This window comes from Mesoplodon mirus, assembly GCF_964341445.2.
Source record: "Mesoplodon mirus genome assembly, chromosome: 3".
Classification (NCBI taxonomy): Eukaryota; Metazoa; Chordata; class Mammalia; order Artiodactyla; family Ziphiidae; genus Mesoplodon; species Mesoplodon mirus.
The window spans coordinates 88,088,985-88,109,234 of record NC_138978.1 but is presented as its reverse complement, the minus strand read 5'-3'; the positions used below and the strand labels follow the sequence as shown (position 1 = coordinate 88,109,234).

Sequence of the window (20,250 nt, the reverse complement as noted above, 5' to 3'; positions counted from 1 at the left end):
GAAGTATGAGAGGTAAATAGGGCAGATTACATAGGGCCTAAGAACTTTGACCCTTCTCTGAGTAAGGTAGAAAGTCATGGGAGGGTTTTGAGCATAGGAGTCATCAGTTAGATGACATTTAAACCTATTAAAAGGATTCATTTGAACTTGATTCAGAAAAAAATGCTTGTAGGAATTCATAGTATTTAGATGGGAGGAAATGGTGGTTAAAAATTGTTTCCTCCTCCTCTTAGTGGAATTTTCCACCTTTATTCTATTGATCCAAATGTTATTTATTAGTTGAGGACTTTATTTTAACGTTAATGCTAAATCACACTTTTTCCACTTTCCAAGTGGTGGAACAAAACACCGAAAAGTTAATTTTTGCTCAGTTAGTTGAGGAAAATAGATGAAAACTGAACCCAAGCCTTGTGATATTTAACCTGGAATTGAGTTTGTGTTTTGATTTTTATAAAGATAAACAAATTAATTTGTCATAACCATATTAAAAGCTTCTGTGGGCTGAGCACATTTATAAAGTTAATGCTGCTTTGTTATAAATAATGAAAAGTTTTAAGTTTAAAACAGTTTAGTTCTACGCAAATCCAACTTTGTGTACTTTTCCTGGTACCCAGTTAACATTTACCCATTTTCATTACTTTGCCCAACAGATAACCTCTAGGGATGCCTCAGATGGGCAAAACCCCAACCGCTCTTGGCTTAAGAAACACCCACTCAAAATTCTGTTCTGACATAAAATGAGGGAGTTAGATTTAAATCAGTGTGCCCAGCTCAGTATGCAGTTTTGACAGAGATAGAGAGGAAGTGATAAAAATCTTTACCATTTAACAAAAATTTTAATAATGTAAAATTACAATGACATTACTAAAGGATGGAGTTTAGCATGAAGCTTTGTGATCAGTTTGTGCTTTCTAATTTTGTTAATAGTTTCACAGCAGGTGGTAGTTTATATGCCGCCTCTTGACTAACAAACTTCTTTTTGGAGGACTTTTTTTTCCCCCTTTAAGTACAGTGGTTTCTGTTTTGAGCAACTTATTTAAACATTAAAATATTTTTCATTTTTCTTTAATTTTTCTCAAAATTTTAAGCATTTTTAAATTAGAAATGTAACTTCTATAATCTTATCTAGTCTTAATGCTGATTCTCAACAAAGGGAGTTAGGTATACAGAATGTTTTACTCAGCTTGCTATCTGGTCATTAGATATTAAAAACTATGTTAAAAAAAATTTTTTTTTAACTGAAGTGCTCAGAGATGATTCTCTGATCTCCAACTTTAGTATGCAGTTAAATATAAAGAGATTAAGTATCTAGAGGTTTTTAAATTTGCTATATCTAGGAATGAAGGATATCTTTCACTTACCCAAGACCAGTTCATAATAGTATCTAAAGAATTAGTGAAGATAGGGTAGACCCTTAAAGTACCATGCTACCAGTGATCATCTTGGTGTTATTAAAATTAGTTTAGAGAATTCCCTGGCGGTTCAGTGCTGAGGACTTGGCACTTTCACTGCTATGGCCCGGGTTCAATACCTGGTAGGGGAACTAAGATCCCTCAAGCCATGTGGCATGGCCAAAAATTTTTTTAAATAAAAATAAAAATTAGTTTATGTGCACCTAGCACACAGATCTTGGTTTCTAATACCATTCTCCAATAACAGAAACCAAGGTTCCTGAGAAAAATAGTCCTGATTCCAGGACTAGGACAGGAAATATACAAGATGAGCCTGGAGTATCTTGCAGTGTCAGAAAGTAAGGAAGTGTTCCAAAACAAAACAAAAGGAAACCCTACATTAACAGGAATATGTTAAAGGGACAGAGAGGAGCCAACTGAAAAAGCTCCCAGTGGCCAAGGTGGAACAATATTTAAAATAGGAAAAAATAATTAACATTGTAGTGGATTATAATTCAAGGTATAAAATAAATATCCATGGATCCATACTGATATCAATAATGATTGAATAAATTAATAAATGAGGAAGAAGAGATAAATCTCTATGCAGAAGAATTCCAAATAACTTTTGTAGATACTGTGCCTTCAGAAGGGAAACATAAATTTCTCTTCTTTTAAGTGCAGCCTGTGCACAGTGACTTCCTTCCAAGGGGTCCAGTATGGAAAGGGTAAGGAAAAAAAGTAACTTTTTTGGAGAAACCTGACAAACACTACCTCACCCAGATGATCAAATCAGCATCAACAGTTGTAAATTACACTGCTAGTAATATACTCTTGATAGGATGTGATGAAATGGCACTTTACCTCGGTGGTCTTCCAGTAGCCCATAATCACATTCTTACTGTGAGAAGAATATCAGAGAAATTTCGATAGTAGGGCATCTGGCAAAACACCTGACCAGTACTCCTCTAAGCTGTCAAGGTCATCAAAAACATAGAAAGTCTGAGAAATTGTCCCAGCCAAGAGAAACCTAAGGAGACATGACAACTAAATGTAATGTGGTATCCTGCATAGGATCCTAGAACAGAAAAAGGACATTGGGTTTAAAAAACCAAAAAAAACCCTAAGAAAATTTGAATAAACTTTGGACTTCAGTTAGTAACAATGTATCGATATTAGTTCATTAATTGTAACAACATGGAAGATATTAATAACGGGAAACAGTGCGAGGGAGTATATAGTACTCTTATCCTCTCAATTTTTCTGTAAATCTAAAACTGTTTGAGGAAAGTCTGTTACAAAAAGTAGTTTATGGGAATTTCCTGGCGGTTCAGTGGCTAGGACTCCACACTTTCACTGCCAGGGGCCTGGATTCAATCCCTGGTCAAGGAACTAAGATCCCACAAACTGTGTGGTGTGGCCCCCAAAAAAAAAAAAAAAAAAATTTTTTTTTAAATTAAAAAATAGTTTATATAATTCCACGGTTTTTAGGAGCCCCTGGAATTAGATAGAATTTTAAGTATTGGTCACAAAATTTGAAATGTGTTTAATTAAACTGACTTATAAGAAATATTTTCTAGCTTTTAGACCTTGTGCAAATGCTGATTTTTCATGTGTGTATTTAGCTGATCCTGTAAGAAACATCACTTTAACGATGTGTGGGATGTATTTCTCTTCTGAAATGGAATTAAATCAGTCTTAGTAGTGAGAAAAAATTTTGATTTATTTCCTCCCTTCCATACTTTTCAACTTACCTTATTATTTCTTAAAAGTATTTATATGTACTTTTTTTCTAGTTACTAAAACATAAAGAATAGTCAAACCTTTTTGTCTGTGACTTGAAATTACAGGAAACTGTTTTAGAAACTTACCAATAGTACATGATATGAGTATGATTTGGTTTTAGATGTTTCAAATGAGTCACCTTGAAGTCATGGAGAGGCTACCATTTACCACATTTACTATTCTGATTAATTTTTCTTAAGGCAAAGTACAAATCAGTAAAAACTTACTAAAGCTTAGTGATTGCTATTGATGTTTCAGTAAGGTTATGTTGATTAATCACGGTGATTGCTTATCGAATGTCACAGACTTACTCAAATCATTGTGTTTTCTGCTACTATCATCATCTCATATGCAGTTATAATTTGTTTAATATAGCTTGCTTTAATTGAAAATATCAAATTAGAACTTAGAAATTGTGCTCCTGCTGCTGCAAGTTAATATGGTTTCCTCTGTGACCGTTGAACATAGTTTCATAATATAGCCTTGAAAAAAAGCATTATTTAACCTTTAAAATAGTCAAGATAATGCCTTTTAATGGTCTCTAAAATAGTTAAACTTTTACAAAGGAGAGAGAGAGCTTGTATATATCTTTCTGTAGCATAATCTCTCTTTTCGTTACATTTTCTCATCTGTGGGTGTAATTTAAAATATTTTTTTAATGTAAGCTTTACACTTGCATTTGAGACTAAGCAACCTGCATTGTGTCATGACCCTTCTAATACCACAAACCTTCTGTAATACTACTCCCAGCGAAAAACCCACATCCTATGTATAACCTTAGATTTATTTTGAAATCTCTATGAAGAGCGCACAGAGAGATTACTAATTGTTTCTGTTATTTCCTTTAAGGGTGTGATGTCTATTTGTAAACCATGTTTTAAGTTTTACTTTGTCAGGCTTAAAATGTTAAAGTAGATTAAGTATTGATTTCCTATTCTAAAGTTACTATATAAAAATTTAATAACTAACGATAAGTTTCAATTCAGAATTGGGTGGTATGTTAGACATCTGTAGGGTGTTCAAGAAAGGAAAAAGCAGTGGTACTTGCAGTAGCCAATATTTCTAATACCACTGGCCAGCACAGTACTAGTAAACAATTGCAAATTTTAACAATAAGCAACTTTTTTTCCCGTTTTATTCCTGTTCTTTTATTATTTCCTTTCATCTGTTTTAGCTTTGGTGTGTGTTCTTTATGTAACTTCTTAAGATGGATGCATAAATCTAACATTATTATTTAAAAACATGGATAACTACTCATTATTAGGAGAATGGTTAAACCATAGTAGATCCATATTTGGAAGTCTGTATCTTTAAGAAAGAATAAAGAAAGATCTGCAAGACATAATAATGAGAAAAATTATAGAATGTAGTGATAATTCCATTTGTGTATGTTAAAAAGTATATGTGTGTGTGTATGTGTTTAAGTAGATTGGGATGTCTCCTGTGATACCTATCAAAGCTCCCTCTGGGGAGCGTAAAGGGCTTGGTGCAAAAGAGAAAGGGAAACTTCAGTTTTTATACCATATGAATTTATATGATTACCATTATAATTTTTTTATGTACGTACATTAAAATAACTTGAGGTAACCATTGCTAGAATGGAAATAAGAATCAGCGCTTGCAAGTAATTATTGGAAAACAGCAATGTAGAAAACTTGGTCAACCTAGCAAAAATGCCACCCTCCTTCTCTGGCCTTAAAGTCTTGAGCTGTCTGTCTCCTGCCTACTTCTCTGACTGCATCGTAAACCACACTCCCCTTCATGTCATGCTCTAGCAACACCAACTTTATTTTTGTTTCTAGAACCAAACTCATTCATTCCTACAGGCTTTTGCTCTTGCTCTTGCTCTTCCCTACATTTGGAATGCTATGCTCCTTGATCTTCCCATGGCTGGTTCCTTCTCATCATTTATATATCAACTTAAAAGTCACCAACTCATAGAGATTTTCCCTGACCACCTTTGTAAAGTAGGAGCCTAATGCCGTAACTCTATTTCATCATTGTGTTTCATATTATTTGTAGCTCTTATTAGTGTCTGAAATTACCTTCACTTTAAAAATCAACTCACACCCACATGTAATATATTAGAACCTGGTTTGTCTTACATACTGCTGTATGCCTTGTGCCTGGCATGTAACAGGTGATCAAAAAATAATTGTTGAGGGCTTCCCTGGTGGCGCAGTGGTTGAGAGTCCGCCTGCCGATGCAGGGGAACACGGGTTTGTGCCCCGGTCCGGGAAGATCCCACATGCCGCGGAGTGGCTGGGCCCGTGAGCCATGGCCGCTGAGCCTGCGCGTCTGGAGCCTGTGCTCTGCAACGGGAGAGGCCGCAACAGTGAGAGAGGCCTGCGTACCACCCAAAAAAAAAAAAAAAAAAAAAAATTGTTGAATGAATCTTAGGTGGCAGCCATGTACATGAGAATTTAATATTATTATGCCATAACGACAGGTAGGTTCAAAGTACCGTTTTTTTTATTGAAGTATAGTTGATGTACAATATTACATAAATTTCAGGTGTAAAGATTCATTTGTTTAAATGCTGCCCCAGAGGTGGACTGAAACTGATCCCATAATTTCCTACCTCAACCGTCTAACAAAATAGTAAATTTTTTTTTAAGGCAAATACTTTCCCACTAAAAGCAGCCTGAGAGGAAAAGGATCTTACCCTAAAGCAATAAACTTTAAAAGTGACAGCTAAGGAAAGAAATAAACTATTTAAGAGCAGAGAATCCTAGCAGGGCTTGGCTTCTAACCTCAACTATCTCCCTCTCTCCTATGTCACCACGCTGTATATATAGGTAAGTCAGCAAAACCCCTGGAAGATTCAGTCATATCCCAAATGTGGAGAGAAGGAAAATGAGTATGTCTGACTGAGAAGTTGTAGAAACTTCTAGAAGGAACAAGCCAGTGAAGGAGATTAGAAAGTGAACATCTGAATCTTAATTAAAGTGAAGGCCCTGGGACAACACACTCTATTTGGGAAATGATCTGAATCCTAAAACCCAGGTTTTGGCATGTATCGCCCCAATTAGGTAATACAGAATATCTAACAGAATCTCAGAAGAATAAAGAGTGCCCCTGTTTAGCCAGGTTCTTCTTTTCCCCATGCTATCCCTCAGGCCATAGAAAAATGGGAACAAACTTGAGCTTGGAGGGCACAGAAAATAGATTTTAAATATGATGGAAAGAGAATTAATAAGTAACTCATATCATTAGAGCATTTAGAATATCTAGACAGTCACCTAGCCATGAGCATGATGAGAAGAAATGGCACAACAACTTGGTTTCTATTATTATAGCAGAGAAAAGAGAAAGAAATACTATTCAGAAACATCCCAACCAAGAAGAAAGGTAATTCAAGGATAAGAGAGGCATTACAATTACTTCCTACTATAAAACAACTAAATGTGAATTTAGTAAAATTAAGAAATCAAAAGATAAGATAATTAAAAAGTACACTGAGGTAAGAAGGAGGGGATTGTACCACAAGGGAATAAATTGAAGCCCAATACACCATTGCAGAAACCACAAAAGAATAGCCTATTCAATGGACAGTGCTGAAAATTGGAATATTGGCATAGAAGAAAAGCTTGAGATAATAATCACAATGAATATAGAGGTTAAGAATGAAAAACAAGTATATTAGCTAATGCTTATGGACGACAGACAGATAATCTAACACTAAGAATAATTGGTATCCCACAACAAATGGAAAGAAGATATATTCAAAAATAAGAAAGAAGAGGTCCTTGAAATTAATGAAGATTCAAAGATGCAAATTAAAAGAAAACCTTGTGTTCTAGGAAAATTTGACACAGAATGCTCCTTAACACTTAGAGCAAATTACCTACAAAGTTGTATGGGAAGATTAAGACTTGTCCTCCAGATTTCTCACAGCATATTCAATGCCAGAAATCAACAGAGCAATGGCTATGCTGCACTCTCCAATATGATAGCCACTAGCCAGCCAATGTGGTCATAGCCTCATTTTGCACAGTAGCTACTAGCTAACATATTAGTGCAGATGGAGAACATTTCCATCACCACAGAAAGTTATCTTAGTACTAGTCTACAACATTCTGAGTTTGGCTGACCCAAAAATATTATAGCCAAACAATGTGTCATCCAGATATTTTGAAGAAATAGGTTGTCATTTTCCAGTGTGAAAAGATTGCTAGGATACTACTCTCATAATCTTGAAAAAATTACTGGATAGTGAAATCCAGCTTAAAACAAGTCAAAATAAAGAAATATGAAATGTGGGCGCTATTTGAAAAGATGGGTGGTAAATGTTGAATCTGTTTAAATACAGAACTAATACTAAACAAATATGGGAATAATGATTACAAGTGAGAGAGTTTTTTTAAACTAAACTTTGACAGTGTAAAAATAACATAGCTAACAAAAATCTGGAAGTGGAGGGAGAGGGGATATGAAAGCAGGTATAAATGCACTCATATCCCAGCAGGATAGTCAATCAATACCACATACATTTAAAGCATGAAAATGCAGACTTCTAACATCTTAATGTTTTTTTGTTATCCCTTAAATTTAGAGGTTTTTTTTTTAAAAAAAGGAAATTACCTCTCATATTGAAGAAACACTTGGCATTCACTGTACTTTCTTTTCCTATCAATTTTAGCTAATATTTAATGTTTAATTTTCATCTTTGTATTTTTAGCACTGCCCAAGTTGCTTAAGGCAAACATATAATTTTACAGAAACAATTATTTTTCTTAAAAAAAAATCTGGCTGCATGTATTCCAAGATGTTAACATTGATCAATTCTGAGGAGTATGAATAGAAATGATTGTTACTCTCTTTATGTTTTTTTTTTTCAGTTAAAATATTTTTCCTATTTTTTTCTACTGTATTAATCACAACCAGGCCAGACCACCTCATTGAAATAGTTGAGGAAGGAAATTAATTTTATAGTATGAGTTACTAATTTGAAATTTATAAAGTATTATTGATATTATCTTTACATGGGCTATCTTTGATTTATCTTTTGTTTGTTTGTTTTGTTTTTTTTTTTCCCCGCTGAGCTGCACAGCATGCAGGATCTTAGTTCCCCAACCCGTACCCCCTGCAGTGGAAGGTGAATTCTTAACCACTGGACCTCCAGGGAAGTCCCCCATCAAGTTCTAATACTCTAATAGTCTAATAAGTTGATAAAGATGCTTTTTGGCAAAATCAGCTCTGCATGGATCCTTTAAACAGGTCACAGAAAAGCATGTTTTATCCATGAGGTAAATATATAAGAGCCATGTATATGGTCATCTGATGCTAAGGAAGGTTCATGAGAAATTTTGACAGCTAAGGACTAAACTCCCCAACTTTGGCTTACTAACACTCTGTACAGAGGGTCCAGAAAAAGATAAATGAGTAACATAAGCAACACCAAGTTTGGAAAAATAATTCTAGCACATATCCTGCTGTGATTTGTCTTACAATTAAGGCACTAGGAATGAAATCTGGTTTCTATCCCTGGCTAGCCATGTGATCCTTGACAGGTAAGCCACTAGTCTGTCTAATCTTCTAGTGTTGTTGAGGCCAGACTGTGCTTCGATCAAACCACCTGTGAGGACAATAATCAGGTAAAGCACCAGGCCAAAAGAGAGGGCTTGTTATTAGTCTGTCAGTCTGGAGAAAATTTGGCTAAGAGAAAGAAGTGATGATAAGAACCCAGAGGATGGAAATAACAGGCCTAGATCGTAATCGTCATCAAGCTGGGAGAAGACAATCTAGAGAAATAAAAGTGATGGGTAGTAGAATGACAAAGTGATGAAATGATGTTTGCATAGATCTAGAAAGACTTTTTGTAACTAATTCTTCAAAAGTCTTGGTTTCTCAAGACAGTACTCCCCAAAAGGGTTTGTCAGGTGTTAACTCAGCCTGGCATAACAGTGTTTATCCTTAGTAAATGGGATACATTACCATATATCCTTTCCTCATAAGGAAAAAGTGAGACAGAAGCTGCTTTACAGTGCACAAGAGTACCTATTTGGAGTTTAAGTTTGTGGTATTAGAAACAAAAAGCAAAACCAAGAAATAAAAATAGAGATAAATCTTTCACTGAGATGATAAAACCCATGACATGGAATATAAGGGTATTAAAATATGACAGTTCCACCTCTCCAGAAGGTGAATCACATTTTCTTCAGTTACACAGTTTTCCAGCTGTGAGCACTCTCTCAGTGAGCAAGATAAAGCTTAATGAGTGGTTGTTTTATGCTTTCTTTTATGACAAGTCTTCTCTTTCTTAGAGATTTCTTTGTGATGAACACTATGCTTTTCCCAGAATTTAAAGTCATCTACCTACTTTATAGAATATTTTTACAAAGAGACAAATGACAGGCTGAAAGGGTTTTGTATGTTTAAAGTGATGTTAAATATAGAGAGTTCTTTGGACCTCATAGGAGTGAAATGTTAAACACGTTAATCTATTAGTAAGAGGCAAAAAATCGTAACTGCTAATATTTATTATGTTTATCTTTTACCAAATACGTATAAATAGTAGAATAAATACTTACAAGGGTAATATATAAAATGCTAAATTCCTATAAATATTCTGAGTCTTTGGCTTCAGATATTTAAAGTTCTGTGCCCATGTCTTCTATATTTACTCCCTTGACCCAACCAACCATTAAATATACATTATATTAGTTTTACTCTGTTACCTGTTTGATGTGAAAAAAAGGAATAAAAACAGTACTTGTTTTAGTTCGAATGGGAAAATTTTCTCTTTCAGCTTTGACTCTTAAAATATCAACAATATCATGGGAAAAAAAGGCAAAAGTACTACTTTAGATTAAAAAAGGCTAAAGAGATATAATAACCAAGTGTAACCATGAATCTTGGTTCAATTGTGGATAATAATAAAACATTTTGGGCCCTTTTAGGAAAGTTTGAATAGGAAGTACATGTTTAATGATGTGAAATTACTATTAATTTAGGTGTCGTAAGGACATTTGGTTACTTTTAGGAGATGCATGCTGAAATATATAGTAGTGAAATGTCATATCTGCAATTTCCATTCAAATGTTTCAGAAAATACACAAATAGGAAAAACAAAAGCAAATTGGCAAAATAGTAATTGGTGACTATAACTAAGGGGTATATGGATATTGTACTATTATTTCAGCTCTTCTGTAGATTTGAAAATTTTAAAAATTAAAAAGCGAAAAATTTTGCAAGTTGTTAATGATAGACTAGATGCTTTTATATTTCATATAGGGTGCTTTCTGCTACCTTCATCTACACATCTAGTATATTAAGTAGGTGTTAACTGGTTAAATTCTTTAAAAAAACAAAACAAAAAAAACAAAACCCTCTAAGCAAATTATCTGGTTGTATAGAGCATTAAAAAGCCTATGGCTTGAGACACAGCTTTTTAAAATCTGCTATCTTCCTGTCTAAGGAAGTGTCCTTCCTGTGGCAGGATAGGGGTAAGTTATAACCAGCCTTAAAAACATAGATAAAGAAACAAATAAACAAGAATGGACTCTTAGGCATGCCTATTACAATTTCTCTTTTAAAATGAGGGTAATCCATGAATTTAAACAAACCAGGGCCCCTGCCTCCTCTTTTCTCACTGCCACAATATGTTTTAATGTTGTCCACTGCTAAGCCACACTTTTCTCTCAAACACTTGTTCAAAGCAACTTAACATATTTATCTCAGTTTTGCTGCAACATAACACGCAAAAACATGCTGCTTAGAGCTATATAGTAAACATTTCATGTTTTCTCTTCAATCTTTTAGCTTGATATGCATTACCATACTTAATTGTTCAACCTTTTTAAATAGTATGTTGGAGTACAGTAGACGTAGGTGAAGGTATTTCTAATTAAAATGTCCACTTTCTGCTGTGACTTACACAAATACATAATTCACTTATTTCCTGCTGACCACAACATTTATGATTTTTCAATCAACAGATTGAAAATATTCAGGTAACAGAATATTTTACATATCCTGAGCACAGTCCATCTCTACCTCATCCTTTCTGTGATTAGAGTTCCCAAAGGTTGCAGGGACAAAAACAGGTGAAGGTATATGCCGAAGGTCGTTAATCAACCGTCTAGGTAGTTGAACACCAGAATCACTGCTCTAAGTAAAATATTCCTCTATACACATTTATATGTGTTATATTAAAGCACATAGCTTTGGGGCTATAACAATCTGTTACCTGATTAAAAAAAAGTTTATTGAGAATTGGACTCCATATTGCCCTTATTTATTGCCATACCTCCTCATAATATTGGTACTTTAAGTTTTAAAAGAATTATTTTGTTGGTCCCCAAATCTTTGGTTTTTCTTCATTCTTTAGAACAATTAGTTTTCAGTCATAGGGGTCATATGTGTGGAATTTTCTCAGATCCTAAACATTTTATTTAGTTCCTCATCATGCATTACCAAACTTTAAATCATATTTTCTGTTTGAGAGCTAGGTTAACCAAGACAGGGATTTGAGTTCAAAATTGAACCAACCTCTGCAGACAGGGAACTGACCAGCTGAAACTATCACAGAAATAATGTGAAGTGAAACTGATAGCAGAATTGAAAGAAATTAAAGAACCCTTGACAGTTTTCCTCTATTTTTGTTTTTAAATATATTCGCTCTGGAAATGTAGAGACTATTTGTAGATAAGTTTATCAGTCTTGGTTATTTACCACATTCACCATTGTGGTAGTTGGAAAAACATCTCTTTTTTTATATGTAAAATTATGCTAAGTACATTCTGTAATGAGTGTCAACTCATAAAATATTAGAGGTTTTTAAGAAATAGGGTAAAAAGCATTTTATAATTGGCATATAAATAGAATTTTGAATTTGTGTTTAAAAAGAATAGTTAATTTTCAAAGATGGTTCAAACCAGTGCGTTTCAAGTGTAGTTTATGTCACGCGGGTTATGTCAGAATCACCACTTGTTTAGCTTTCAAAGTATACTGATTTTCAAGCTCCATTCCCAGACATTTAGAATTCAGTAGGTCAGAAATTGGTTCTCTTAATCTATATGTTTACAAAACTCCCAGAGTGATTTTTTTTCCATAATCATCATTTGGAATCATTGTTTTAAGCATTTCATAGATTATGTTGTTTATATCATGGTGTTTATTTACTTAGCCATATTTTTAAAAATATTTATTAGTTAGGATGTTTTTATTGCAGGCAACCCAATTCTGGATTCGTTAATGGCGTAAGTAATATGGCTTAAATAATAAAGGGGATTTATTGGCTTACATGCCTGAAAAGTCCAGAAGTAGGGTGTGCTTCAGGAAAAGTTTGGTTTGAGCTCCATTTTGTTGTATTTAACCATGATTCTTAAGGCTCAGCCCTCCTTGTCATTTTTATCTTCAGGAGGTTTTCCTTATTGTGTTAAAATGGCTTAAGGGTGAGCTTTATACCCATACATCGTAATATCCAGAATAAGAAACTGTACCCCATACTTTCCAGCAAAAGTTTTGAGTGTCACACTTTGAGAAACCCCTGAACCAATCACTGTGCAAAATAGATGTGATCATCTTGAGTTAAACCCCACCAATCAGGGCATACCTGTGGAGTTAAGGATCAGGATAATTCCAATTCTGTCACCACTTCATAATGAGGGAGAGAGAATGGATCTTAAGGTAACAACCATAAAATCTACTACAAAATATTATAGAGATGAACTATAATTTAGCCTGCTCCAAAATTATATTCTGTTTTAATGAAGTACTAATTGTATGATTTAATCATATTGCTTTTTAGTTTCTTAAGTTTTCAGTAAAATGTGAAGAAAGTAGTATCCATTCTAGAGCAAAACATGGATTTTTAAATGAAGAAACATTAAGTAACCTTTGGTAGATATGTGTCTTTTCACTTATGTAAATGAAGAATGGTGTGGACCAAGTGCTTACTTTTTAGCAGGCTGGGGAGGGAGAGGAAATTAATTGCTTTTTATCAATGACTCTTCCTCCCCATATTTTATTATGAAAAATTTCAAACATACAGAAGTTGAAAGAATTGTATAGTGAACATTATAAACTCACCACCTCCATTCTAAAACTGATATTTTGATATATTTGTTTTAAATGTTGCTTTATCAGATACTTATCCATCCACCATTCTAGCTCACTTATATTTTTGATGCATGTCAGAGTAAGTTAAAGTTGTCATACTTTACCCCAGTCACTTAAGCTTGCGTATTATTAACTAGAGTTATTAATGACCTTTTAACTAAGAGGCTCATACATAAAGCTCAGTGGCTTAAGGCCTTAATATGAATTAGATTATTTTAGACTTCATAATGGTAATTCCTAAAATAATCATTCAAAGATAGATCTAAGAGTGAAATATGCATTTAAAACTTTCATAAAGTTACTTTATGCTCTCTTGATATAGTTTCTTTTGCTGTGTGAAAAAAGATATGTATTTAAGGTCTGTTCACTGAAATTACTGACAATTGCCAAAATTGTTTATATGTTGGATCTCTTTAAGTTTGTTATTAGTTTTGCTTAGGAAACCAATTAACTGGCAATCTGTTTTTGTTATCAGCTGGACCAAAAGAAAACCTCAAGAAAATGCAGGTTCCTGGTAAATTTATTAGCGTAGCTGACATTTTCCCACCTGCTTATCAGAAAGAACCATGTGGACATTACTTGAAAATAGAAAGCTATAAAAATACTTGCAAGAAAACCTTAAACATTAGAAAATTGAATGAACTGCCTCAGAAGTGAAATTAAATTGATATTCACTTATTAGAATATAATAGTTAATTGTATTTTTGGGTGTTGGAAATATACAGTTATTCAGTTTTTACATTTAAAAAGGATCCTTAAAAGGCTTTATATTAACATTTTTAAATGAGACCCTATTTGTAGAACAAAAAATCACAGAGTTTTAGATAAAAGGTCATTTTTGTACATTTCAATTTATTAAATAGCATTTAGGACAGCTCTCATTTTTTACTTCTATTTTTGAAATATCAGCTATATTCCCTTAAAGCAGACTATTGAATCAAAATGCCCCAAGCAGAGCTTTCCAGCTGTTGTGTCTGTCACACTGGTGTGCTACTAATGTGTGACAAGTGTGCCAGGATGGTGATTGTCTTCTCCTGGGGTCACTGTTAGAGTCTAGAGTTGCTTAATCACCCTTCCTCTTCCTTCAGTTTAGCCAGTGTGCCTTACAGGTTGTTTATTGGGGTATCTGTCTGTCTGTCCACAGAAACAGTGGTTTGATAGGCATCAGAATCTTTTTATTTGTAAAAGTTTTGCAAAAAAAAAAAAAAAAAGACCCAACAGTAACCTTTGTATTTAAATCTAAAAAGAACAACTACATGCTATTAGATTTGAACAAACATATAAAGTGTTTCTCTTTGAAATTCTGCTTTTTTTCTGAAGTTAATAGAAATTGGAAGAACACCGTTTTTTTAGTCATAAAATCTAAGGGGGCTTCTTTGATTTTCACAAGTATCTTTCAGGAGTTTTTTTTTTTTTAAGCTAAAAGCATTCCATTTTTTATTGTAAAATTTCTTAACGGCCCTGTTTTTCATTAAACACTACCTTTCCTCCAAAGAAATCAAAGTGCTATAACAAACTTTTTAGCCAAACCCTACAAAGACCCACCTTTGGAAGAAACAAATCTTTGGAGTCACTTGATCGCTTTAAAAAAAATTTTTTTTAATTTATTTTATTTATTTATTTTTGGCTGCGTTGGGTCTTCGTTGCTGCGCATGGGCTATCTCTAGTTGTGGCGAGCGGGGGCTACTCTTCGTTGCGGTGTGTGGGCTCCTCGCGGAGGCTTCTCTTGTTGCGCAGCACAGGCTCTAGGTGTGTGGGCTTCATTAGTTGCGTCACACGGGCTCAGTAGTTGTGGCTCACGGGCTCTAGAGCGCAGGCTCAGTAGTTGTGGTGCATGGGCTTAGTTGCTCTGCGGCATGTGGAATCTTCCCGGATCAGGGATGGAACCTGTGTGCCCTGCATTGGCAGCCGGATTCTTAACCACTGTACCACCAAGGAAGTCCCTTGATCGCTTTCTGTAAAACAGATTTAATGATTTCTATCTTGCCAAGCATTTTTTTCACGCAAGTTTTCCTGTAGGGAAGAAATGGTATTAATTATTGTTATTGGTCATTCTACAGCCATTCAGACCTAAAGCATTTCTGCGTTCTTGAGCTTCTTTCCTACAATATTAGAGCTTACCTTGGGCTTTGTCATTTTATTTGCCCTGAAAATTTTATGTTATCCCACATGATGATATTGCTATGCAGTGTTCAAAATCCTCAAGACCTTTGCCTTTATTGGGGACCTGATTTAAAATCACCTTTCTCCAAGTCTGATTCCAAACCATAAACATTTAGCTTATTTCATTCAGAAGGATATCTCCTTAGTAGTGGATTGCACTTTCCATTTAATCAACCATTTCAAGGGAATTAATGTGACATGATAGTAAAATTAGACTAAAATTTAAAGCCATCAAAAAGGACAGCTGAACACATATTAAAATGAGTAATTCTTATCAAATTACCCTGCTTTGGAAGTATATTTACTTACTAAATTTCTGGTGCCATTTCTCATGTCACATATGGGATTTAGAAAGTACTTTCTATAAGAATAACGGCTTCATTTATTTTATTTACGTCAATGAATATTCTCCCTCCAAAAATTTTTTTCCTACATTATTCCTTCTCTCATGCACTCACTACTTAATCCCTTCTGCTTGACATCATCTTTTCCATCTTTGAGATATACAGGACTAAGGCGGAGGAAGTCTAGAGCCAAGGAAAATCTTAGAATGAGATGGTTATGAAACAGGCTGAATTTGGGTGGTGGGTTCATTAGTCTTTATTATAATAATTTTTTGTTCTTATTCTGTGCCTTTGAAATCTTTCATTTAAAAAGTGGAGTGATTAAAAGTAAGATCCAGGTATAAGTATATGTAGCTCCTCTGCAGAGTCAGGGCACCATGCCAACAGGATTGCTCTTCTGTGTTAAATTATCTTTGCCACCTTGATTTCATTCTTATGTACCCTTAGCGTGTTCTGCAAATCCTTTCATCAAGTTATTCCTATACGTACCTTTTTTTATTTTATTTTTTTCTTTTGGCAATCTGCCTTAAAAACCTTTTACTGGAATTTGGCCTGTTGAAGCAGGCCAAAGTGGTATTGGACAACTGTAAATTGATAATATGGGTCATTAGCTTAGGGCCATAAATGCAAGTTGCTTTAGCTTTTTTTTTTTTTTTTTTTTTTTTTTTGACTGCCTTGGGTCTTTGTTGCTGCGTGCAGGCTTTCTCTAGTTGTGGGCAGAGGGGGCTACTCTTCCTTGCGGTGCGCGGGCTTCTCTTGTTGTGGAGCATGAGCTCTAGGTGCGCAGGCTTCAGTAATTGCAGCACGCGGGCTCAGTAGTTGCGGCCCCTGGGCCCTAGAGCGCAGGCGCAGTAGTTGTGGCGCACTGGCTTAGTTGCTCCGTGGCATGTGGGATCTTCCCAGACCACGGATCAAACCTGTGTTCCCTGCATTGGCAGGTGGATTCTTAACCACTGCGCCACCAGGGAAGTCCCTGTTATAGCATTTTATCTTTAATTCTTTTGATATTGCAATTACCGTTTAAATCAGCGGAGGCTGAAATAAATACATAAAAATTTTTGTAACAAATCCAAGAAAGCTAATTTGTGTGATCCTTTGCATAGATTTCCATATATTCTCTTCTGTTTCATTACATCTCATGTTCATAGTGCTGTAAATTTAAGGTGAAAGATGTGTCAACTGTTGCTGTGACTCTTATGCAGACAGTTCACTGAGTCTTTCATTTAAGTTTCCTTATCTAGGAAATATGAATAAAAATAATACCTATTACACAGTGTTGTTGTGATGATTACATATAAAGGGCTTAGAACAATTCCTAGCTCATTGTAACCCCCAGTCTTTCTCCACCACAGCTCCACAAGAGAATTAAGTCCTACAGAAAATTGAGTAACTATTTTCTCGATTCTTCTAAGGATGATACATAGTTAGTACCATTTTAGATGCATAGGAGGTAAGTTAAATCATTACATACAATGATACTTTAGGCATTAGGGCTTAATTCCTGTGAGGAACTTCAATTGTGAAGGTCTAATAAGTGCTCAAGATATGTTAGCTTTTATTTTTTTATGGTTTCAAGTGACAAATCCATATTCTAACTAGTTTAAATAATAAAGAGACTTTATTGGTTCATATACCTGAAAAAACAGGTAAGGAAGGCTTCAGAGATGGTTTGATTAGGATCCTGACTTGGTATCCCTGCTGTTCTACTGGTTCTGCTATCATTTCTCTGGCCATCATACTAATACTCCTAACTAAATCTTCAAAAAATTTTTTTCTTAAATATGGGAATGTGGCCAAAAACCATAAGGTGTCTTTTGTATATATTTTGTATATATTTAAGAAGCCCTGCATATTTGGAATATAGTAATTGTTAAGTTAGTTCTTTGCTTAGATGATTATATGTGATATTCATGTGTTTAAATGTATAAGAAAAGTTTGAAAGCCTGTAGAAACAGTAGTTGTTCTTTTACATCTATACAAACATTAGTTACATCAAACTGCTTCAGCAGGCCAAATTCCAGTAAAAGGTTTTTAAGGCAGATTGCCAAAATAAAAAAAGGTACGTATAGGAATAACTTGATGAAAGGATTTGCAGAACACGCTAAGGGTACATAAGAATGAAATCAAGGTGGCAAAGATAATTTAACACAGAAGAGCAATCCTGTTGGCGTGGTGCCCTGACTCTGCAGAGGAGCTACCCATTCTGTTGCCGGAGCAGCTCTGTCTAGTTCTTCTTTCTGCCAAGGATGTTAGGGGAAGGTGTGTAGAAGAAAAGTAGAGGCTGGATTTGGCTGCAGTCAGAGGTCCAAACCGGATAATGTCCAAGGTCCCTTCTTACTGTGAGTGGAAAGAAACGTTTTCCACATTGGAAAATGCTCTTCACTACAACCCATTACATGCAAGGTAATTGTACAGAACCTAAGGCACCTTTTAAAACCTACTTTTAAAAAACCGATAAATATTTAGATACCACTAAAATAACTTTCACAGGAACTTCAGAGCTCTCTCAAATCAAAATGTATTATCTTTCTGCTCTGTGTATACTGATATTGAATGATCTTCAAGTTGTATTCTTGAGAGATAATAGCAAGTGTAGAACAGCTTGTATAGTGTTGATAGTATGAGTAAAAATATGTGTGTATACATGTGTGTTTGATTATATATGTACAAAATACCATGGAAAGACTACACTAAAAAAACTGTCAACAGTGGTTGTCTCCATGGAAGGAAACTGAGTGATGACTATTGAAAGTGAATTGGTACTTTTCTGGCATGAGTAGTTTCAGTAGATGTCTCTGCATCAGAGCTTCTTAACATTTTAAGCATCAACTTCCTAAACAAATAATCTGGAGATAACAAAAACAATCCTGTTTTCACTCTTTAATAAGCTCTTTACCTTCAAAGTACATTTGTTTTCAGGTGGTATAAGAAAAAGGCAGCTCCTCCCCTTCCTAGTCTACTTCCCTGGAAAATGATCCCAGCATGATTCTACAACTAGTTCTTAGGATTGGAGCACCTTTTAATCACATTCCTGAATAATTAAACAAGAAATTCAGAGCTGTCCTCCCCTTTTAAGAGTGGTTTGGAGAACCTGGTTTTTTTCCTTCTCTGTTCCCCAGCAAAAGCAGGTTCGTAGTGTAGCTGTAGGAGGCTTACAACCTTCTCAGCTAAGCACTGAATCTCTTTATAGAATGGATAGAAAAGCATTTGCCCTCAAAATAACTGGGTAAATGGCTTTTGAATTCTAGGGTAATTTTTTTCACTAGTAGACCCATTTGATTATTGATTTCTAAGAGTCTCTCAAAAGGTACATTTTATAAATTGTATTAATATAATTAATAAGCACTATTTAGAAATATTCAATATAGTTTACTATTAATTATTGTACAGAAATAGTTTGAGAATAGATTTGTTCAGAATTTAGCCAATTAAAGGATATGCCCTTATGCTGTCCTATATCTTCAAATGTTCGAGTATATGCTGTGAAAATTGTCTCTTGATTTTGCTTTGTTGTATTGTCACAAAACAGAAAGAAGAAGGAAAGCTTCAAGGACAGCTTAACAAGTCTGATTCTAACCAGTACATTAGGGAACTGAAAGATCAGATAGCAGAGCTGAATCATGAGGTAAGTGATAAATTTTGATCTTCACATATTTCTTTCTTCCTTCCTCTGTTTTGACACAACACTTTATTATTGCTTATGACTGACTCTTTCATGGTAAATATTTTCTGTGAATCTTTGATTATGATTAATAATAATATTTTGGAAGATTACCTTCTTTTTAACATGAATTTTTCCGTTCCAATATTGAGGATTTATTTTCCTTAAACCTCTTTAATCATGATCTGAAACGATCAATTAATATTTGTATGGCAAATATTTCACTTTTTTATTGTGATCTGAAAAGGTAGTTTGTCTAGGTGTCAAAGTTACTTAAATTAAACGAAAATTTTCTTTTTACCTCTATAGTAGATTTGTGGTATTTACCGTTGTGGATAGAGGGAAGTTTTTTTTACTCTTCTTTTTCCCAAGCGGTATTACTGAGATTGCAAAAAGGGATACTTGCCTAATATCAGTTAACAGATTTCTTAGTATCTGAATACTTTTTAAACTGGCACTACCTTGAATCTGTGAGATTCAGCTCATGAAATTTTCAGATAGTTTTACTAGATACTATACTAGGTAATTTAAATTATTTAAAATAATGTGTTTTGATTAGAGAGACACTAGGTCGGTTTCCTTTTTTTTTTTTAATGATAAATATCTGGCTAAACATGAATGGAAAAGTGTGTTTCTTACCTTGAATTATTTGTACAAGAATGTTTATTCACAGTGGTGAGATTTGAATGGGTAACATAAACCTCATTTGTTAAGAAAGAAACTCATTTTCTTCACTAAATTAATTTAAACCTCAAAGGAAAAAGTTTGGATATTACCCTTTCCTGGTATTACACTCTTCAGTGAAAGTATAAGTGTTTTGGGTAATACCTCCTGGAGGCAG

The 20,250-nt window shown here is 34.4% G+C and overlaps 1 protein-coding gene across 8 annotated transcripts in view; it reads left to right on the top strand.

Annotated features, from left to right (window-relative positions):
* The window catches only part of EVI5 (ecotropic viral integration site 5), a 236,174-nt gene that overhangs the window by 177,815 nt on the left and 38,109 nt on the right, over positions 1–20,250 (top strand). For all 8 annotated transcript variants that reach the window (XM_082613396.1, XM_082613395.1, XM_082613394.1 and 5 more), the window contains one exon: positions 19,278–19,373. In XM_082613396.1, the coding sequence (XP_082469522.1) occupies positions 19,278–19,373 (96 nt within the window). The remainder of the gene's footprint in view (positions 1–19,277; positions 19,374–20,250) is intronic.